The 16,686-nt window shown below is 31.3% G+C and overlaps 3 protein-coding genes across 3 annotated transcripts; 1 reads left to right on the top strand and 2 right to left on the bottom strand.

The window, feature by feature from the left end:
- The first annotated feature begins 3,751 nt into the window (after nt 1-3,751).
- LOC113851007 (protein IQ-DOMAIN 14-like) lies at nt 3,752-5,547 on the top strand. The gene is made up of 3 exons (XM_027481503.1): nt 3,752-4,159; nt 4,653-4,859; nt 4,957-5,547. Exons 1-3 carry the CDS (start codon nt 3,752-3,754, stop codon nt 5,545-5,547), a joined length of 1,206 nt encoding a protein of 401 aa, XP_027337304.1.
- Nucleotides 5,548-9,353: 3,806 nt separating this feature from the next.
- On the bottom strand, nt 9,354-10,878 carry LOC113849231 (stem 28 kDa glycoprotein-like). The gene is made up of 3 exons (XM_027478983.1): nt 10,487-10,878; nt 9,918-10,127; nt 9,354-9,531 (listed from the first exon to the last, which is right to left on the bottom strand). The coding sequence occupies exons 1-3, from the start codon at nt 10,876-10,878 to the stop codon at nt 9,354-9,356; spliced, it is 780 nt and encodes a 259-aa protein (XP_027334784.1).
- A 1,842-nt stretch (nt 10,879-12,720) lies between these two features.
- On the bottom strand, nt 12,721-15,919 carry LOC113849232 (stem 28 kDa glycoprotein-like). The gene is made up of 3 exons (XM_027478984.1): nt 15,493-15,919; nt 14,551-14,760; nt 12,721-13,063 (listed from the first exon to the last, which is right to left on the bottom strand). The coding sequence occupies exons 1-3, from the start codon at nt 15,876-15,878 to the stop codon at nt 12,883-12,885; spliced, it is 777 nt and encodes a 258-aa protein (XP_027334785.1). The 5' UTR covers nt 15,879-15,919; the 3' UTR covers nt 12,721-12,882.
- Nucleotides 15,920-16,686: the final 767 nt, after the last annotated feature.

Consider the following 16,686-nt stretch of genomic DNA (forward strand, 5'->3'; position numbering starts at 1 on the left):
TTTTTCATCAATTAATTAGCCACCCTAATTGGACACTATGCCAAAAGGTTACCATCCACATCCTGCTTCGTTCAATTGATTTAATAAAACAATACTTTTGAAAGAACCATTTCAATAACACTATTTTAATTTTTATACATTGCTTTATACACAGTTATAAATTTTAATTATTCACATCTTTAAAAAAATTCTAACATCAAAACTCGCTTAATAATCAACAAATATATAATAAAATATAAGATATTGTTTAAATGTATAAATTATTTTATATATTTATTTGAATCAACAGAAATTAATAATACATTCTATATTTTTTATAATTATCAGGTGAATTTTTGAGATAGACGATTCGGTGACTACAATTATATATAAGTTAAGCTATAAATACCAAACAACAATTAAACTTATCATTTAAAAATATAATTATATCACTTAGAAATGTGAATTTTTAGCACTTTTTAAACTGTAACATAATTATAATTTCACAATATATTTCAAAACAACATAATCTCAATAATTTATTCTTTAAAAACACACTTTTAGTAAACCTCCACCATTATTATTACATATAACTAATTAAATTGAGTCAATAATGACGTGATGGACCCCCCACCATACTGATCTTGCATTAATTATATATGTTACCTTTTTATTACCTTTTTAAGTCATAGATGAAAGGCAATAACTTAAAATACTTGTTATATTTGTCTATGATCTCCATAGTTATAATATTTTCAGGACCTTCACCCGTTCGAGTATATCTTTAATTATAATAATAATAAGGTGGTCCAAGTCGTGGTCACAATTTCTGTCACATAAAGTACATAGAAGAAAGTGCAATATGAAACTGATTGGGCTATTGTAAAGTGATTTTGGGCTCAAAGAGACAAGCAGCTGAGCTGAGCCCACATGCAGCCCATCACAAAAAGAGCAGAGTCAGAGAAGCAGGTCGTGTTTGTTACAAGGAATTTGTTTACCTAAGGCAAATACTATAAAGGAATGTGGTCCAATACTACCTACTATGGTTGGATATACAAATCCATGCTCCATTCTCTATCACTAAATCCCAGTAATGTGTACAAAATACCAGACTCCACTTCTCATTGCAATCATTCGGGACCATTTTGTACACTTCACATTATAACTATAGAGTACAGTGGGTAGATACAGTCAACACATTTATACACCACACTATATTTAATACATGCTTATACTTTTACAACTCTGAGTCAAGGGGTATCGGTTTATGCATAAAAATTCCAACAATCTCTTATGCAAGTATAGAATCGTTACGTTTTGTGGTTGATAGTAATTTGTTTAGATTTCAGTTTTGGCTTTATCAGTCTTGTATAAAACTTTGCATTGTCAATGGATTTTCTGATATCGTATATTTAGAAGGTTGTTAATTAAAAGCTTGCATCATAGCAAAAAGTTGTTTAATATTGTAATGTTGAGCATGTTTTGTTATTTATGATGTAAAATGCTTAATAGTAATGATAGTTTGTGATGATTTGGAGGGTGGTGAAAGTTAAAGAGGAAACTTAACAGTAACCATGGTTCTGAGGGAATAAACTAAGAAAAGAAACTCCCGGGTGCATGGTGTTTTTGGTTTTCCTCAGGAAACATTAATTTGTTTTTGTTTTTCCAATTTATAAGAATTATTTTGGTTGAGTTTGTGAAATGTTCAAACTACAATCTTTTAGAAGGCATTGTAAATTATATATGAGTTTCCATACGCCAGCTGTTATATAGACTCATATTTTTCATTTACATATTCACTCATAATGTATATACGTCGCTTCACATTTTTATAATGCTTATTATTTGATTGCAACCGATTTGATTTGATTTGATTTTCAACACACCTATATTTTCATTTTGTCATATCAATTATCAAATATCAGTGATGCAAGTGGCTTTGTTTATCTTAAGGTTTTAAAAATTAAACATTCTAATAAAAGCACACAATTTAAATGTAATTTCAATTATATTAAAAATCAGACTTCACTGGCACTAAGAAATTGGTATCAATAATTAATTAGATGGATTTCAATTTCTTTTTCCATGCTTATAAACAGATGATGGCATATTCAATTGAATTTATTAGGATTCCGACTGTCTGCCAAAATCATCGGAGAAAATGTTTCTCACAAGAGTATTTTGTCACTTTGTCACGTTATGATAAAACTAAAACCTACCTAATGGGTCCTCACCGTAGAGTTTTATTTTGTCATTTAATTCTTATAAGCTTAAAATTCAGGTAAAGCAACAATATATACCTTCATGCAATCATACACAAAGTAAAAAAGAAAACAATAAACTGTAGTCTCCGAAAACTCGGCAAGATATCAGTTCAAAATTAAAAAGAACTTAAAAAAAACATTTAAATTCGAAATTTGAATCTTAACCCAATAATTAATGGTTGAAATCAGATTAAGATAATGTTATGAATAAGAGTAATAACAATAGTATTATCACGTTTGGCGTTTGGAAAGGGGAAGGGGAGTTTTGATGGAGGCATTGTTAGAGGTTTGAAGAAAGTGTGGCAGTTGGCAGAGAAGGTAAGCAATGGAATGATGATGGTCAGTGAGAAAGTTTTCTGGAATCACTGTTGTTATGAGATACGGAAACCGAAAAATCTTTTCCAAACCAAAGCAAAATCTCAGACCCAAATTTGGCCTATTGTCTGAGACAAAAAAGATGATGATATAAAGGGACCCTTTTAGTTGGTGATATAGCCTTTAATGAATGGTACTATCAATGAGAGAAAGTTTTAGCCTTTAAAGTGTTTCGTATTTGGTTTCAGAACTTAACTCACAGTCACAGTCTCATTTTTTTCTTATCTTTCAAATGAAGGAGCACACTTTTGATAATGAGAGGTTGAGAGATTCAATGGGTTTGTTTGAGTTGAGGCTTTGCTCAATGCAAGCTCACGGGATTGTTGTGACAGTGGGTATCTTTCATATGTAGTACACGTTGCTCCAGAAAGTTTTGCAGCGGTTATTGGAGTGAGTGAGTTGGGTGGGAAGGGAATTCGCCGCTCTTTCTCTTTTTTGAATTCAAGATCAGATAAGAACCTGTTTTTGGTCTTGGGTTGGGGGGGGGGGGCTTTTTCCTATGATTAATGTCACTTTTTCATAGGATTTCACCTTTGTGCTTTGTCTGTAATTCTTGTCTCTTTACTCCAAGGGGTGAGTTGAGATGAGAGAGATTTTGAAGTGTATTATGCAAAAACTATTTTAGTTTTTTTATTTGAGTCTCTGATAACTTTCTGTGACCTCTTTTTGTCCTCTAATGCAATTCTTCACGAGGTGCTGTCAGAGGTTCATTTTCAAAAAAAGTTCCATCTTTATCCAATTTTTTCCCACTTATATTTTAATTTTAAGGTTTGATGCTTTTGCACCGTTTATTAATCTTTTCATCCACCACATCTTGCTCTCATCACTTCTCTGCTAAAGATTCAGCTAGATTCTTCACACCCTCCCCTTGCAATAATAATTTCCACCTGTTTATTTGTCCCTCCATTTTTTAAACCAAAAAGTTTCATTTACCACATCCCTTGTATTCAACGTTTGGTTGCTACACTTGTTCACTTACAAGCCCTTCCTCTTATCTTAAGTCTATAACTACAAGAGGCAAACCCACTTAACTTGCGTTTTGCACTCACATTTGAGATTGAGATTGAGATTAACTTTGGCACTGTTTCTCCCTTCAGATCCTGACCAAAAAGTTGTGGTGAGAAAGTGAAGATATGGGGAAGGCTAGCAGGTGGCTGAAGGGGTTGTTGGGCATGAAGAAGGAGAAGGACCACAGTGACAATTCAGGGTCTTTGGCTCCTGACAAGAAGGAGAAGAAAAGGTGGAGTTTTGCTAAGCCAGGGAAGGATGTGGCACCTCACATTACTTCTACTCCCACTGCTGTTTCAGGCACTGATAACACCTGGCTCAGATCCTATATTGCTGAGACTGAGAATGAGCAGAACAAGCATGCAATTGCTGTGGCAGCTGCCACAGCCGCCGCCGCCGATGCTGCCGTGGCTGCAGCACAGGCGGCGGTGGCTGTGGTGAGGCTAACAAGCCAGGGGAGAGGTACATTGTTCAGTGGGAGCAGGGAGAAGTGGGCTGCTGTGAAGATTCAAACTTTTTTCAGAGGCTATTTGGTATGTGTCTTGTTTTTTTAGGCAAGGTTCAAATCAAATTTGTGTTAGTGATGTGGGTATGTCTGTTTTTTTAGTTTTTGAAAATGTTGTTTAGTTAATTGGCCTTGTTATGTGTTTGAGGTGATTCTGTCTGTGGGACAAATCTTTTTGGTTGGTATAAGTGAAGTGCTTTGCTTGATTCCTACTCCTTTGTCTACTCTCAAAAGGTGGAAAAGTTATTTTAGATTCTTAATGAAACAGTGCCTCTTAGTTTCTGTTTGGGTCAAAGAAAGTGAAACTAGCAAGAAAGAAGCACTTTCCATTCTTCACATTCTCGTTGACTTGGCTTGTCACTCGCATCCTTATTTTCTGTTTGATGCTCTTTCAAACCATCTTCAATATTTGACAATTTTGAATTTTTGACATTACCCACCTTACCAATTTCATGGTTTTCAATGCGTAATGTATACTTTTATTAGCACTTAAATTCAAACTTGATGTTGTTTACTTTCAGGCACGGAAGGCTCTTAGAGCATTGAAAGGATTGGTTAAGATTCAAGCTCTTGTTAGAGGCTACCTAGTTAGGAAGAGAGCTGCTGCAACACTTCACAGTATGCAAGCTCTAATAAGAGCCCAGACTGCTGTTAGAACACAACGAGCTCGTCGATCCATGAGCAAAGAAAACAGATTTCTACCTGAAGTTCTTGCAAGAAAATCTATGGTAAAAAACTGTTTCTTTAACCCTGCATACCAACTTCACTCATTTACCTTTCAGCAAACAATGCCTTACTTGCTCATGTGTCCTTTATTACTTCTAGGAACGATTTGATGAAACAAGGAGTGAATTCCACAGTAAAAGGCTAGCTTCACCCTATGAAACACCCTTGAATGGGTTTGATGAAAGCCCCAAAATTGTTGAAATTGACACTTACAAGACTAGATCAAGATCTAGGCGCTTTACATCCACAATGTCTGAATGTGGTGAAGACATGTCTTGTCATGCAATTTCATCACCACTTCCTTGCCCAATCCCAGGTAGAATCTCAGTTCCTGATTGCAGACATGTTCCAGATTATGATTGGTACTTCAATGTCGATGAGTGTAAGTTCTCCACTGCTCATAGCACCCCACGTTTCACAAACTATGTGCGTCCTAATGCACCAGCTACACCAGCCAAGAGTTTTTGTGGAGACACCTTCTATAGACCATGCTCCAATTTCCCAAACTACATGGCCAATACTCAGTCATTCAAGGCAAAACTAAGGTCTCATAGTGCTCCAAAACAAAGACCGGAACCCAAGAAAAGGCTCTCACTTAATGAAATGATGGCTGCTAGAAATAGCATTAGTGGTGTTAGAATGCAAAGGCCATCCAATTTCTTCCAAACTCAAGAGTCTTGGAATTTTTGACAATCACAGTTGGATCAGAATTTGGATCAGAATCAAAAGGAAAATTTGAGAGTAAATTATTCAAGTTTAAATGACGTTAGTTTTTAGAAGTTGTTTTCCCACTTGTGCTTACAACTTATAAACTCAAGAATGAAATTCTGCTTGTGTACATTCTTTTTCAAAGAGTTCTTTTTTTCACCCATGCCCTTTCTCTTGTACCGGTTCATTTACATCTACTAGTAAAGAATTTGGCTTGGGTTCTATTAGAGCAAAGTTTTTGTATACTAATTGCTTGTTTTTGGTTTGTAGTAGTTAGTTTGAACTATTTCGCAGTGCTTGTTGGTTTTGGAATGAAGTAAAGACCAATGAACAGAAACTTAAAACTGCCTATTGTGTTAGTACGCCATAAAAGGAAAGCTTGTTAAGTGAAACTTGGTGGTGGCTTTCAAAGTCCAAACAAAATGATGGAGTGTCTCTGTGGGGTATCATATTGCTGACTCCGAATAGTTTCACTCACTACTAATGGTTGAAATGTCTGTGTCACTGAAAAAGGAGTTTGCCATTGATAGTACTTCATGTGTTCGACAATCAACAGTGGAACAACGTTAGTTGGGTGATCAGAAATATTATTAGTTATATAAATCAAATTTTATTAAATATTTATGTTTTAAATATATTATTATTATTATTCATTGCTTAATCTTTTGCCAAATTTAAACCCAACTCATGCCACTAATTTATTCACCAAGCTCCAATGTTCCTACTAATATTGCCAGCTAATTATGTGAAGGCTTGCCAATATCTACCAGCTAGAATTCAATTAGTGCCGTTCAATTGGGAAGAATCTCTAAAAATTGCGTGAAATGGCACAGCATCAAGTGGCAATGACAGTGACACTACAAGAAATGTTCCTTTCCGTTGTCTTCTCTCGTGACAGTAGGCAATTTAATTCGAGAGAATTTTCTATCATTAATTTTTGGTGTGTGCCTTAAATCAATAAATATCAAAGATATTTTCAATTTTTTTTCTCAACGTGTATTGTGTTTTTTCTCTATGTTGTGTCACTTAATATTTTAACCACAATGCATAATTATGTAGTACATATGATTATATTTCGGTTTCAGCAGTCGTAAATTGCTTTTAAATTCAAATACAATCATATCAACACTTAAATTTATAAAAATGTATATATAAACATGAGGAAAATTACCCTTTACGCAAACCCAATTTCAATAACAAATGTTGGATGTCATGAGCTCGTCCCATGTATGTGTCTTTAGCAGGAAGTAATAAATAAAGAACGTTTATTTAGCTCAAATCTCGATCAAGATTGAAGTTTGAACAAGTGTAACGAGAAAATGGAAAATAATGAAAAATGAAAAATTTGACCACGTGGTTTGACGCGCTGAGGAGGAGCGTGGGCGTTGAATGGAGATGGAGTCTAATCGGAAGGCACTGTTTGAATCTTAAATTTCATATCAGCAATGATTAGGGTTTCATTTGACTGATGGGTTTTGAGAACATTTTTGTTATTGAATTTCGAGTCGCTATTTCTTTTTCATGCATCGCATCTATGATGCCTCACGTGCTTGCGTGAAAACTGTTATCAAAAGGGTATTTTTGGTAATTAACACTTTCTTTCGCAGAATAATTATGCCCTCATCCATACATCATCGCTCATATTTTCGTGCAGAGTGCCGATATGGTCCTTCTCTCTTCCCTGTCTTCCAACCAATTCAAATAATAATCATTTATTTATTTAAATAATGTAATAATTGAAGCTAAAATACTGATTTAATAAATATTTGGGGGAATATTACTCATTAACTAATGAAATAAACAAATCTCATAAAATTACTATCAAGCTTTTTATGGGTGTGAAGTTTGAGGATCGTTGTTATTGTCGATATAAAAGATAAGGTAAAATAATTAAAATTGAAGAAAAATGTTTAATAAAAGGGTGATGAACTTTTATTAATATAGTTTTGTCATAATTTAAAAAAAAGGAATTGAATGTGATAACCCCATTCTTTGAACAGAGAGAAAGAGACGTTGAGAAATGGCCAAGATGGATTAAATTACAAAGTGCTTCCTTAATGAAAGATTATTATTATTATTACATGCGTTGTGAAGTTGTGATTCCAACATTACTAAAAGTGATTATTTAAAACGGGGGTCTGAAGCAGCACAGGGTTCAAGGAAATGGAGGTCCAATTTGTTTGGCCGATAAGCTTTATTATGCTGCTGCTTTCGTCACTATTCACATTATTTTATACAAACTTGGATTTGGTTTAAAAGGATACACGTATATTTCAACACTAGTTATGAATTATCTATATTTTCATTTTTCTAACTTGCTAATGACTAAAAGAGAGAGAAAATAATAGAATGAAAGGTTGTGTTCATTATTCATGTTTTCTTTTTCTTCAAATGATGTCTGTTAATTCCAACTTCCACGTGTCCATTAATTTTGTTGAAATGGGCCTTTCGCCGGCCTCTTGTCCGTAGCAATATCCACATCACCCCAGATTCCGAAATAGGTTTAATCTTCACACTAAAGTGTTTGTTTAACATTAATGACTTAATTCGTAACCTTGGAGTGGAGCAGTTAATTAGGGTTAACCACCAATTAATAAGATGGATTTTTAATCAATACCTTAAAATTATAGTAATTGAAGGTGAATTGTGGTATGTAATTGGCATCCATTTGTACCAAAACGTACACTTATTATAGGCATTTTGTGTTTGGAAGTTTCGAAAACAATTCGATGGTGTCGTTGTCTTTTGGAAACAAACAGCATGTTAGTAATGCGTGAATAAAAGATTCCACACCATTTAGTGAACTACTTAGACCATGTTTGGCTCATGGGAAACAAAATTGATTAATTCCGTCAGAAAATTATTCCAATCGAGGCATCACTCACTGTTGTCCAAAGTGTTTTCAAAACATTTCCCTTCCCGCCATTTATTCTTATAATTATATTTATTTTTTTATTTTTAGCTACTGAATAATTAAATTAATCTCCACAAGTATTGGATCATGAATTTCTCAAAAAGGTAAAAACGATAATAGCATTTGACATTTTTACAAACTATGAAAACAGTAGTTAGCAATATGCATGATATTCCCACTGGTATTGGTAGCCATATTTTCTGTCTTGGGCTTTTGTTGAACGCATAAAGGACATTTATCCACTTCGGTAACATAGGCCCAAGGTCAAACTTCTTAAAGAACAAATGAACCCTAAATATTTCTTTCGTTTATCCAAAGTTATTGATTATGATGATGTTAATGTCATAGTAAACTTCTAACGTATATATAAAAAAGAAACCCTTCATTCTATTCTTACTATTGTTTAGTTATATATATATATAATCTGACATAGATAATTAAATTAAAATTTGTAATTTATTTAAAATCATTAACCGTATAAGATTTGTTAAAATCGTATAAAATAATTTCTCCATCGATATTTAACATGCATTTGGATGATATATAAAAATCCCGATAAAGCCTTCTTTTTTTCGCCTTTCAGTTTACGAGAATGACAATTTTTTAAGATAAAAATATTTCGACATATATTTTTAATGAGATTATTCATTTGCCAAAAAAAATAAAAATCTACCCCTTAATTAAACGATGAATTTCTAAATGGAACAAAAACGCATAAAGGGAAACCAGAGGTGAGTTATGTGACTCAAAATAGATTTATGTATATTTTTATGTTACTAATTATAACTTTTGCATTGAATTAATGTCTATAAATTTCCCATCATTAAACTTAGTAGTATTTCAAAACATAGTAGCAGGCTAGAGCTTAGAGAGCTTAACTAATGTAGTACATAGGATCTGGCAACTTAAAGGTTCTATTGCCTGTGTTGGTTCCCAGAATATCACTCCATTGGTCTCCAATGTTTCCGATGATTTTGTATCCTTGTGTTTCCAGCTTCTTCCTCTCATCTGATTTGTATGTAACTGCTGTTTTACCAAAATATGATGGATCCCTGCAACCAAAAATCACATAAGAAAAGTTTATTATTTGAACCTGAAAATTAATATGCACGAATCTAAAGTCAAACAGGTGCCTCGGTGCATGGGAAGCACCGAAACAAAAAGTATTTAATATTAATAGTTAAATACTTCTACATGTGTTTTAATAAAAATGTTATTAGTTAAACTTTAAGTACCATTGTTAATATAACATGATCAATGATCATTCTAGTCCTTTTTCCCTCATGATTAGATTCAACAATTGAAAAAAAAAAAACTTTAATATTTCAATAATTAAGTTGAATGCCTAATGTTATTTTCTTGATGGGTTTAAAGGATGAACTGCCTATACAAACAATTTTAGGATTGTAAGAAAGTTTTACAGGAAAAGGAAACTCACTTGAAAATTAACTTTTCCCACGTGTGGTATCCAACAAGCTTTAAGTTCTTAACCGTTACATCCTTTTGATCCACTGGTCTTCCTGTTAAGAATACAACGTTGATGCCAAGAGACAACAATCTGTTGTACAGTTTAAGACTCTCCGGCAGTGCTGGTGCTATGCCAAGCTCCACCCATTCATTAAACGATGTCTCATTAAATGGTTCCACCCTATCAGGAGAAGAAAAATTACATTAACACAAAAATGGATTCATTTTTTTAACAGGCATAAATTCAATCAAACATTATTAACAATATTTTTCAATGCAACAAGAATCGATGATTAACCAAAACTTTGTTTTCATTACTCAAATCAGAGTTCAATATTAAGTCACACAAATATATATGCGAGACAGACTTTGTTTTTTATTATTAGACAGATCAATAATATGAGTTAACAGAACATATACATTCTAGACAAGATTCAAATTCTATTTCTAGCAAATTCTCACACCTTCTAATTTTCAATTTTCTTCTCTAATGGCAAAAACACAAAACAAAATACAAACAGTAAAAAGAAAATAGCATACCCAAATCCGTGGCGAGCATAATATGGGAGATTAGACAGTGAAGTCTCGTCAATATCAAACACCCATATGTTTTTGTCGTGTCTTTCGAAACTGAGACCCTTGGCATAAAAATAAGCTTCACGACACACTGTTTTGGAGTCTGATCTATATTGATCACCTAGAATGTAGTTTCCTATATATCCTTCGCATTCTTGTGGAATAGTTTTCCACTGAATGATGTTGTGTGCTTCCACGCCAACCCTCCAACTTGAGCAAGTAAGGTTCGGAATGTAGTGCCCACCGGAGCCAGATTTCGTTCGGAGAGGAAACACTTGATGGGTTGTGCCATGCTCTAATCCATGGCATGTTGCTATGACTGTAGCAAGAAAACAAAAAACTACCTTCGTTCCCATGAATGCTTCAATTTCTTCTACGTACCACAAGAACAAGTTTTGCCGATTGCTGCCGGCTAATTTCGTTCATTAAATAGACACTGTCTCTAGCTAGAGGATAAAAACACCGTTAATTTTCATGCTTTACGTGATATGATTAACTATTTTCTCTGCTTATTTATAGGATTTTAGATACATTATTTCCTATTGATCTATTTTTCTTATTTTATTAAAGATATAGATAAAATAAAAAAAACTCCCTTATCTATATTTATGAATTTGTTTTTCTAAAAGAATAACAGAATTTTAAATTTTAAATTGAAGTTTAATATCTGTTATCTATACTTTATGATTTTCTTATCTTTTATTTATCTCGTTATATATATTTTTTAAAAGATAATTTTCTTGTCTTCAACTTATTCCTTACTTGTTTGTCATGTGTTTCATCCCTTTCCCACGCAAAAAATTGGAGTTTCAAAAGCATCAAATATCTATAAATATAGGATCCATCCCTAATTCCATGGCGTCAAAGCATTTGAATACAAACAAATTTCTTTCTAGTTTCTTTTTATGTAAGATTGTGAATTGATTTTATTTTATATTTTTATTAATACGAGTAATAAAATTCATAGCGAAGGATTATGGTAAATTATTGATTTTTAAGCCTTTTTCTTAGAATGAATTTTTTTTTTGGTACCATAGTAGTTGTCTCATTATTTTTATTTTATTATTTAAAAAATCACTTTTAACATTTCTTAGTTAATTAAGTAAGATGTGATCACACTGTCATTTAGTTAATTCTATCAAATAAACTAAACTTAAGATTTTAGAGAATCAAGCAAAATTGTAGGTTTAAAATCTAGTAATAAAGTAACAAACTTTTTCATTATTATTTGTTTTTAGCATGGTCATTAGAGATTTTAATATAAAAAAAATAGTATTATTGCATGATAATTGAATAATAATAAAATTAAAATAAGTGATTTAGCCACCCGGTCAGGATTAATCCATGAAAAAAGAAAAGAAAAAAGAAGAAGTTCGGAGGTGAAACTAAAATCCTAATTATATGGTCAGGCATTACTCCATGAAAAATTAAAGGAAAAAAAATCAAAATATTTATAGATGAAACCAAAGTCTGTAAAAATAGATAGGTCTATATAAAATTTTCAACAAAAAAATAGGAACATAAAATATTTTTTTAATAGATAAAATCAAGTAATACATCTCATGTTTTTAAAAAATTCTCTCATTAAATTATTTTCTAAAATTTGAAATAAATAATTTAATTCAAAATTTTTCAAAAATTATTTTTTTAAATATTTTTCTTTTCTATAAGTACTTATAAAATTTTATTTGAATTAGGATAAGATCTATTACTGTTAAGTACACTTGAAAGGTGTTGCAAAAAAATCAGTTTAGTTTACAACGTTGCTTTGTTTATTCACCCGTATATCATCTATTTGCAGTGCTGGATTCTGTGCTGAAACCGGAGAAATCACATTTTATGTTGATCTTTACGAGTTGAAAAAGTTAAATTAATATTTTATATAAATATATAAGTATATTTAAATTGATAAAAATAAGAGTGTAAATATAAAATTATTATAAACCACTTAATGTTATGAAAAAATTAGAAGATATTTTAAAAGATTTTTTGAAGGTTATTATTTTTCAGGTAACGTACTGCGTTGTCAGCTCATTATCTTTAGGCCCACTCAGTGTTGGACCACTTTGGGCCCAAAGTGGTCGCGTTCTGATTTCCGCGTTTCTTTCATCGGAATCCTTTTCCAATATTTATTAATATTTATTAAAATATATTAAGCTTTTTTAAATGTTTAAACCGAACGGGGAATTTGTAAATGGAACAAGGACACATAATTATTAAAACGGAGAAAGAGAAAACAACATTGTGACAATGTTACATAGACCCCATAACTAAAAAAGCCACATAGCTACTGCTCAACGTTAACTCTTCCCATATCTTATCTTATTTGAGAATTAAGACACAGTAGCAAGCAAAGTTGTTCAACTAATGTAGTACATAGGATCTGGCAACTTAAAGGTTCTATCGCCTGTGTTGGTTCCCAGAATATCACTCCATTGGTCACCAATGTTTCCAATGATTCTGTATCCCTGTGATTCCAGCTTCTTCCTCTCACTTGATTTGTATGTAACTGCTGTTTTGCCCGCATACACTGATGTATCCCTGTACCCAATAACCCATTGGTTAAACTTTAGTATATATGAACCTGCAAAATCTCATATGATTCACTGCAATAAACGCCATGAACTTCACATAAAAAGTCTCAACCCCACCCCATTAACATTCACGAATTACGATAACTTGTCTTCTTTCTCACACCTGTCAGTGATATCTGCAACCCCATTCCACTGTCCACTACCCTACTCCAACTTTGTCGGACAATAATTGTCATACCCTCATAGGGTGTATATACGTACATAATCAGATTAAAATACGTATATAAAAATTGTAATAAGTGACATGTAATTCAAAGAATAATAAAAAATTAGTATCATGTATGTATATAAAAATTCAAACAAATTTGTTCCATTGGTTCTAATTATTTAATAAAAACCACAACATGCTCGTTTGATGATATTTTTCTTTTATATTTTTTAGTTTAATATTCATAAAAAGAATAATATAAGAAAATATAAATATTTTTATTTTTTTATTTTTATTTTTAAATCATACTATGCATCGTATCTTTCTTTTTCATTTATTTCACACCTTACGACACAGTGCGAATAAAATCAAAACATTAGCATGGAATCGTTCTACCACATCTAATCTATAAATCGGAATGGGATGCTTTCAATATATTTTTTAACGTGTTTTTAATTATTATTTAAAATTTATTATAAATTATAAAATTATGCTAATCTTTTCATCTCTTACACTTTTATAACTTTTAATCAATTTAATTAATAATTAAGAGTATACTAAAAAGAACATTGTTAACATTTTTCTTCGGTTAATCGATTGCTTTTCACATGCTTTAATCGTGTTTTTATGTATCACCAAAGTAAATGCCTTCAATAAATTATGCACAAAACTAAGGATGGTGTGACATGAATTATTAATTTATTGAGAGAGATAATTTTTAATACATGTTAAAGTAGTCGAATTATTGGTTATCTATACATATATAAATATGCTTCAATTATTAAGAGTGATGTCATGCTAGTTATCTTAACACAAAAATATTTCTTTAAATACTCAAATTTGTTTTGAAGAACTTAAATAAAGATCTAAATAAGATATTTTATTATTATTATTATTATTAGAAGAAGAAGAACCATGTTAATAAATTATAATTATAATTTTTTAAAATACTATAAGTGTAATTTATTAACATATTTTAACTAATAAATAAATATATATTAGCATTTTTGGTTGTAAAAAATATACACAGTTATTATTTAAAATCAATAATTAACAAATTACGTTTACATTAAAAAACTTACAAAATATGCTGATGTTGAATTTTTGACGATGATTGACTACTTTAATGCAAATTGAACTTTTATAAAGAGCATCCGAACAAGATAGAAAGTAAGTTACATAAAATTATTGTGCAAGTAGATCTATAAATTATTATTATGATTATTAAAATTACGAGTTAAACTATTGCATATTTATAAAAAGTTTGATGAGAAAAAGAAACTCACTTGACAATTAGCTTCTCCCATGTGTGGTATCCAACACTCTTTAAGTTGGTAGCAGTTACATCCCTTTGATTCTCTGGTCTTCCAGTCAAGAATACAATCTTGATGCCAAGAGACACCAATTTGTTGTACAGTTTAAGACTCTCAGGCAGTGCTAGTGCTGATCCTTGGTCTACCCATTCATTAAACAACGTTGGATTATATGGTTCCACCCTATCACCAATTTCTTTGTCAATAAATAATTAAAACAACACTGTCATAAGAATGTAAAAGGTGTATGCAGAAGAATGTTAATTAGATAAGAATAAAAGTGTTTGGTTAACGTAAGGAATCAGTTTAAACATACGTAAATCAAAATATTATATATAAATATTTCATATTTATTGTATAATTTGTATTGAAGTTATAAAAATATAATAAATTTTTTTAAATAAATGTTATCATTATTAATTGTTTATGACTGTTTAACTCAAGACCTGACTAATCTAAATCAGCTGAGCTAGTAATGAAGAAACGATTATTGTTTATTTCTTTCTATTTTCAAGTTAAAACCTTGTTCCTTGATGATGATGGATACTATTGTTATTTACTTTACAAAGTTATAATTCATTTAAAAATATTTATTCAAAAGTCAAACAAATGAACGGTCGGATTTGAAGCTTGCATTCAGAAAGGATTGTTAGATATCAAATATAAATAATGCTAATTATTTTCACTAAAAAATTCTACAACATTTTTTTAATTTTTTAATAGCACCATCCATCTTTTCTCATGTTTCTTTCCTTTTAAAGATTTCCTTTATTACAAAATGAATTATAATTTTTTTAATAAAAGCAATGTTATTATTCGGAAAAAACAATAATGTACCAAAAAACCATGCTTGTGGGAGAAAGAAAACAGTGTATGAAACGAAAAAGAAAATGCATGAAAACAAAAAGAGCATACCCAAAACCATGGTTAGCATAATATGGGAGATTGGAGAGTGTAGTTTCATCTACGTCGAACACGAAAATGTCTTTGGCAGTGAGATTGAGTTTCTTAGCATAAAGATAAGCTTCACGGCAAACTGTTTTAGAGTCTGATCTATATTGATCACCAATAATATAGTTTCCAATATAATCTTTGCATTCTTCAGGAACAGTTTTCCAGTCAATCATGTTATGGGCTTCAACACCAAGCCTCCAACTTAGGCATGATACCTCGGGAATGTAATGGCCACCAGAACCAGTTTTCATTCGGAGAGGGAAAATTTGAAAGTTAGCACCATGCTCTAAGCCATGGCATGATGCTAAAATGGTAGCAAGAAAGAAAACAACTATCTTAGTTCTCATGACTGCTTCACAAGAAACTACTGCACCTTGCTTGTTCAGGGTTTCCTTCTTTATATAGACAATATCTCCTGCTAGTGGATATAAAATTTGTGAACAGTGCCCTTAATTATTTATTGTCCACGTGATATAAATTATTTTTAATTATTAACATCACTTTTTATCTGATAAGATTTCATCAGTTGGCAAATATATATTGAATCTACTTTTATCAGTTATTACTTCTAACTTAAGAATTTAGCATAAGTTTTAAGAATAATTTTAACCTTTTAAAATATATATTTACAAATAATAAATATATATTTTATTACACAGTAAGATATTATTTAAAAATGTTTATAAAAAATATAACAAAATTCTGAATTTAAATTTACGAACATGGTTTGTTTCTTTCAACTTTATTTTGTGGTCCACTTCAGTCACCCAACCCCTATACATGTGTGGAGAATTAAGAGACTATTTTAGTCCACGTGATCCTCGCGTCCCAAGGTTACACACACGTATATATATTGCTTTTCAAATAAAAAAAAGAAAATCATATGAAAATATCCGTTTTTAAATAAATTATAGTTTGTATACAAGTGGCAAAAAACTTTAATGACTTGCAGTCAAGTACAAAGTGATATAATATTAAGCATGATCGTTTTTAAATATTAGTAAAATCGTCTGTAATTTGACTGCGTTCAAGTGAAACAACTTGTGCATACATTATCACACGCTGATTAGTTAGTATAATGGAAATGCTCAATTTAAAAGTTTTTTAGTCTTAAACTTTTAAACGTACAAAATTTAATTTAAGCGATTCGTATAA

The sequence above is a fragment of the Abrus precatorius genome, unplaced genomic scaffold (genome assembly GCF_003935025.1).
Source record: "Abrus precatorius isolate BTA unplaced genomic scaffold, Abrus_2018 Scaffold9, whole genome shotgun sequence".
NCBI lineage: Eukaryota > Viridiplantae > Streptophyta > Magnoliopsida > Fabales > Fabaceae > Abrus > Abrus precatorius.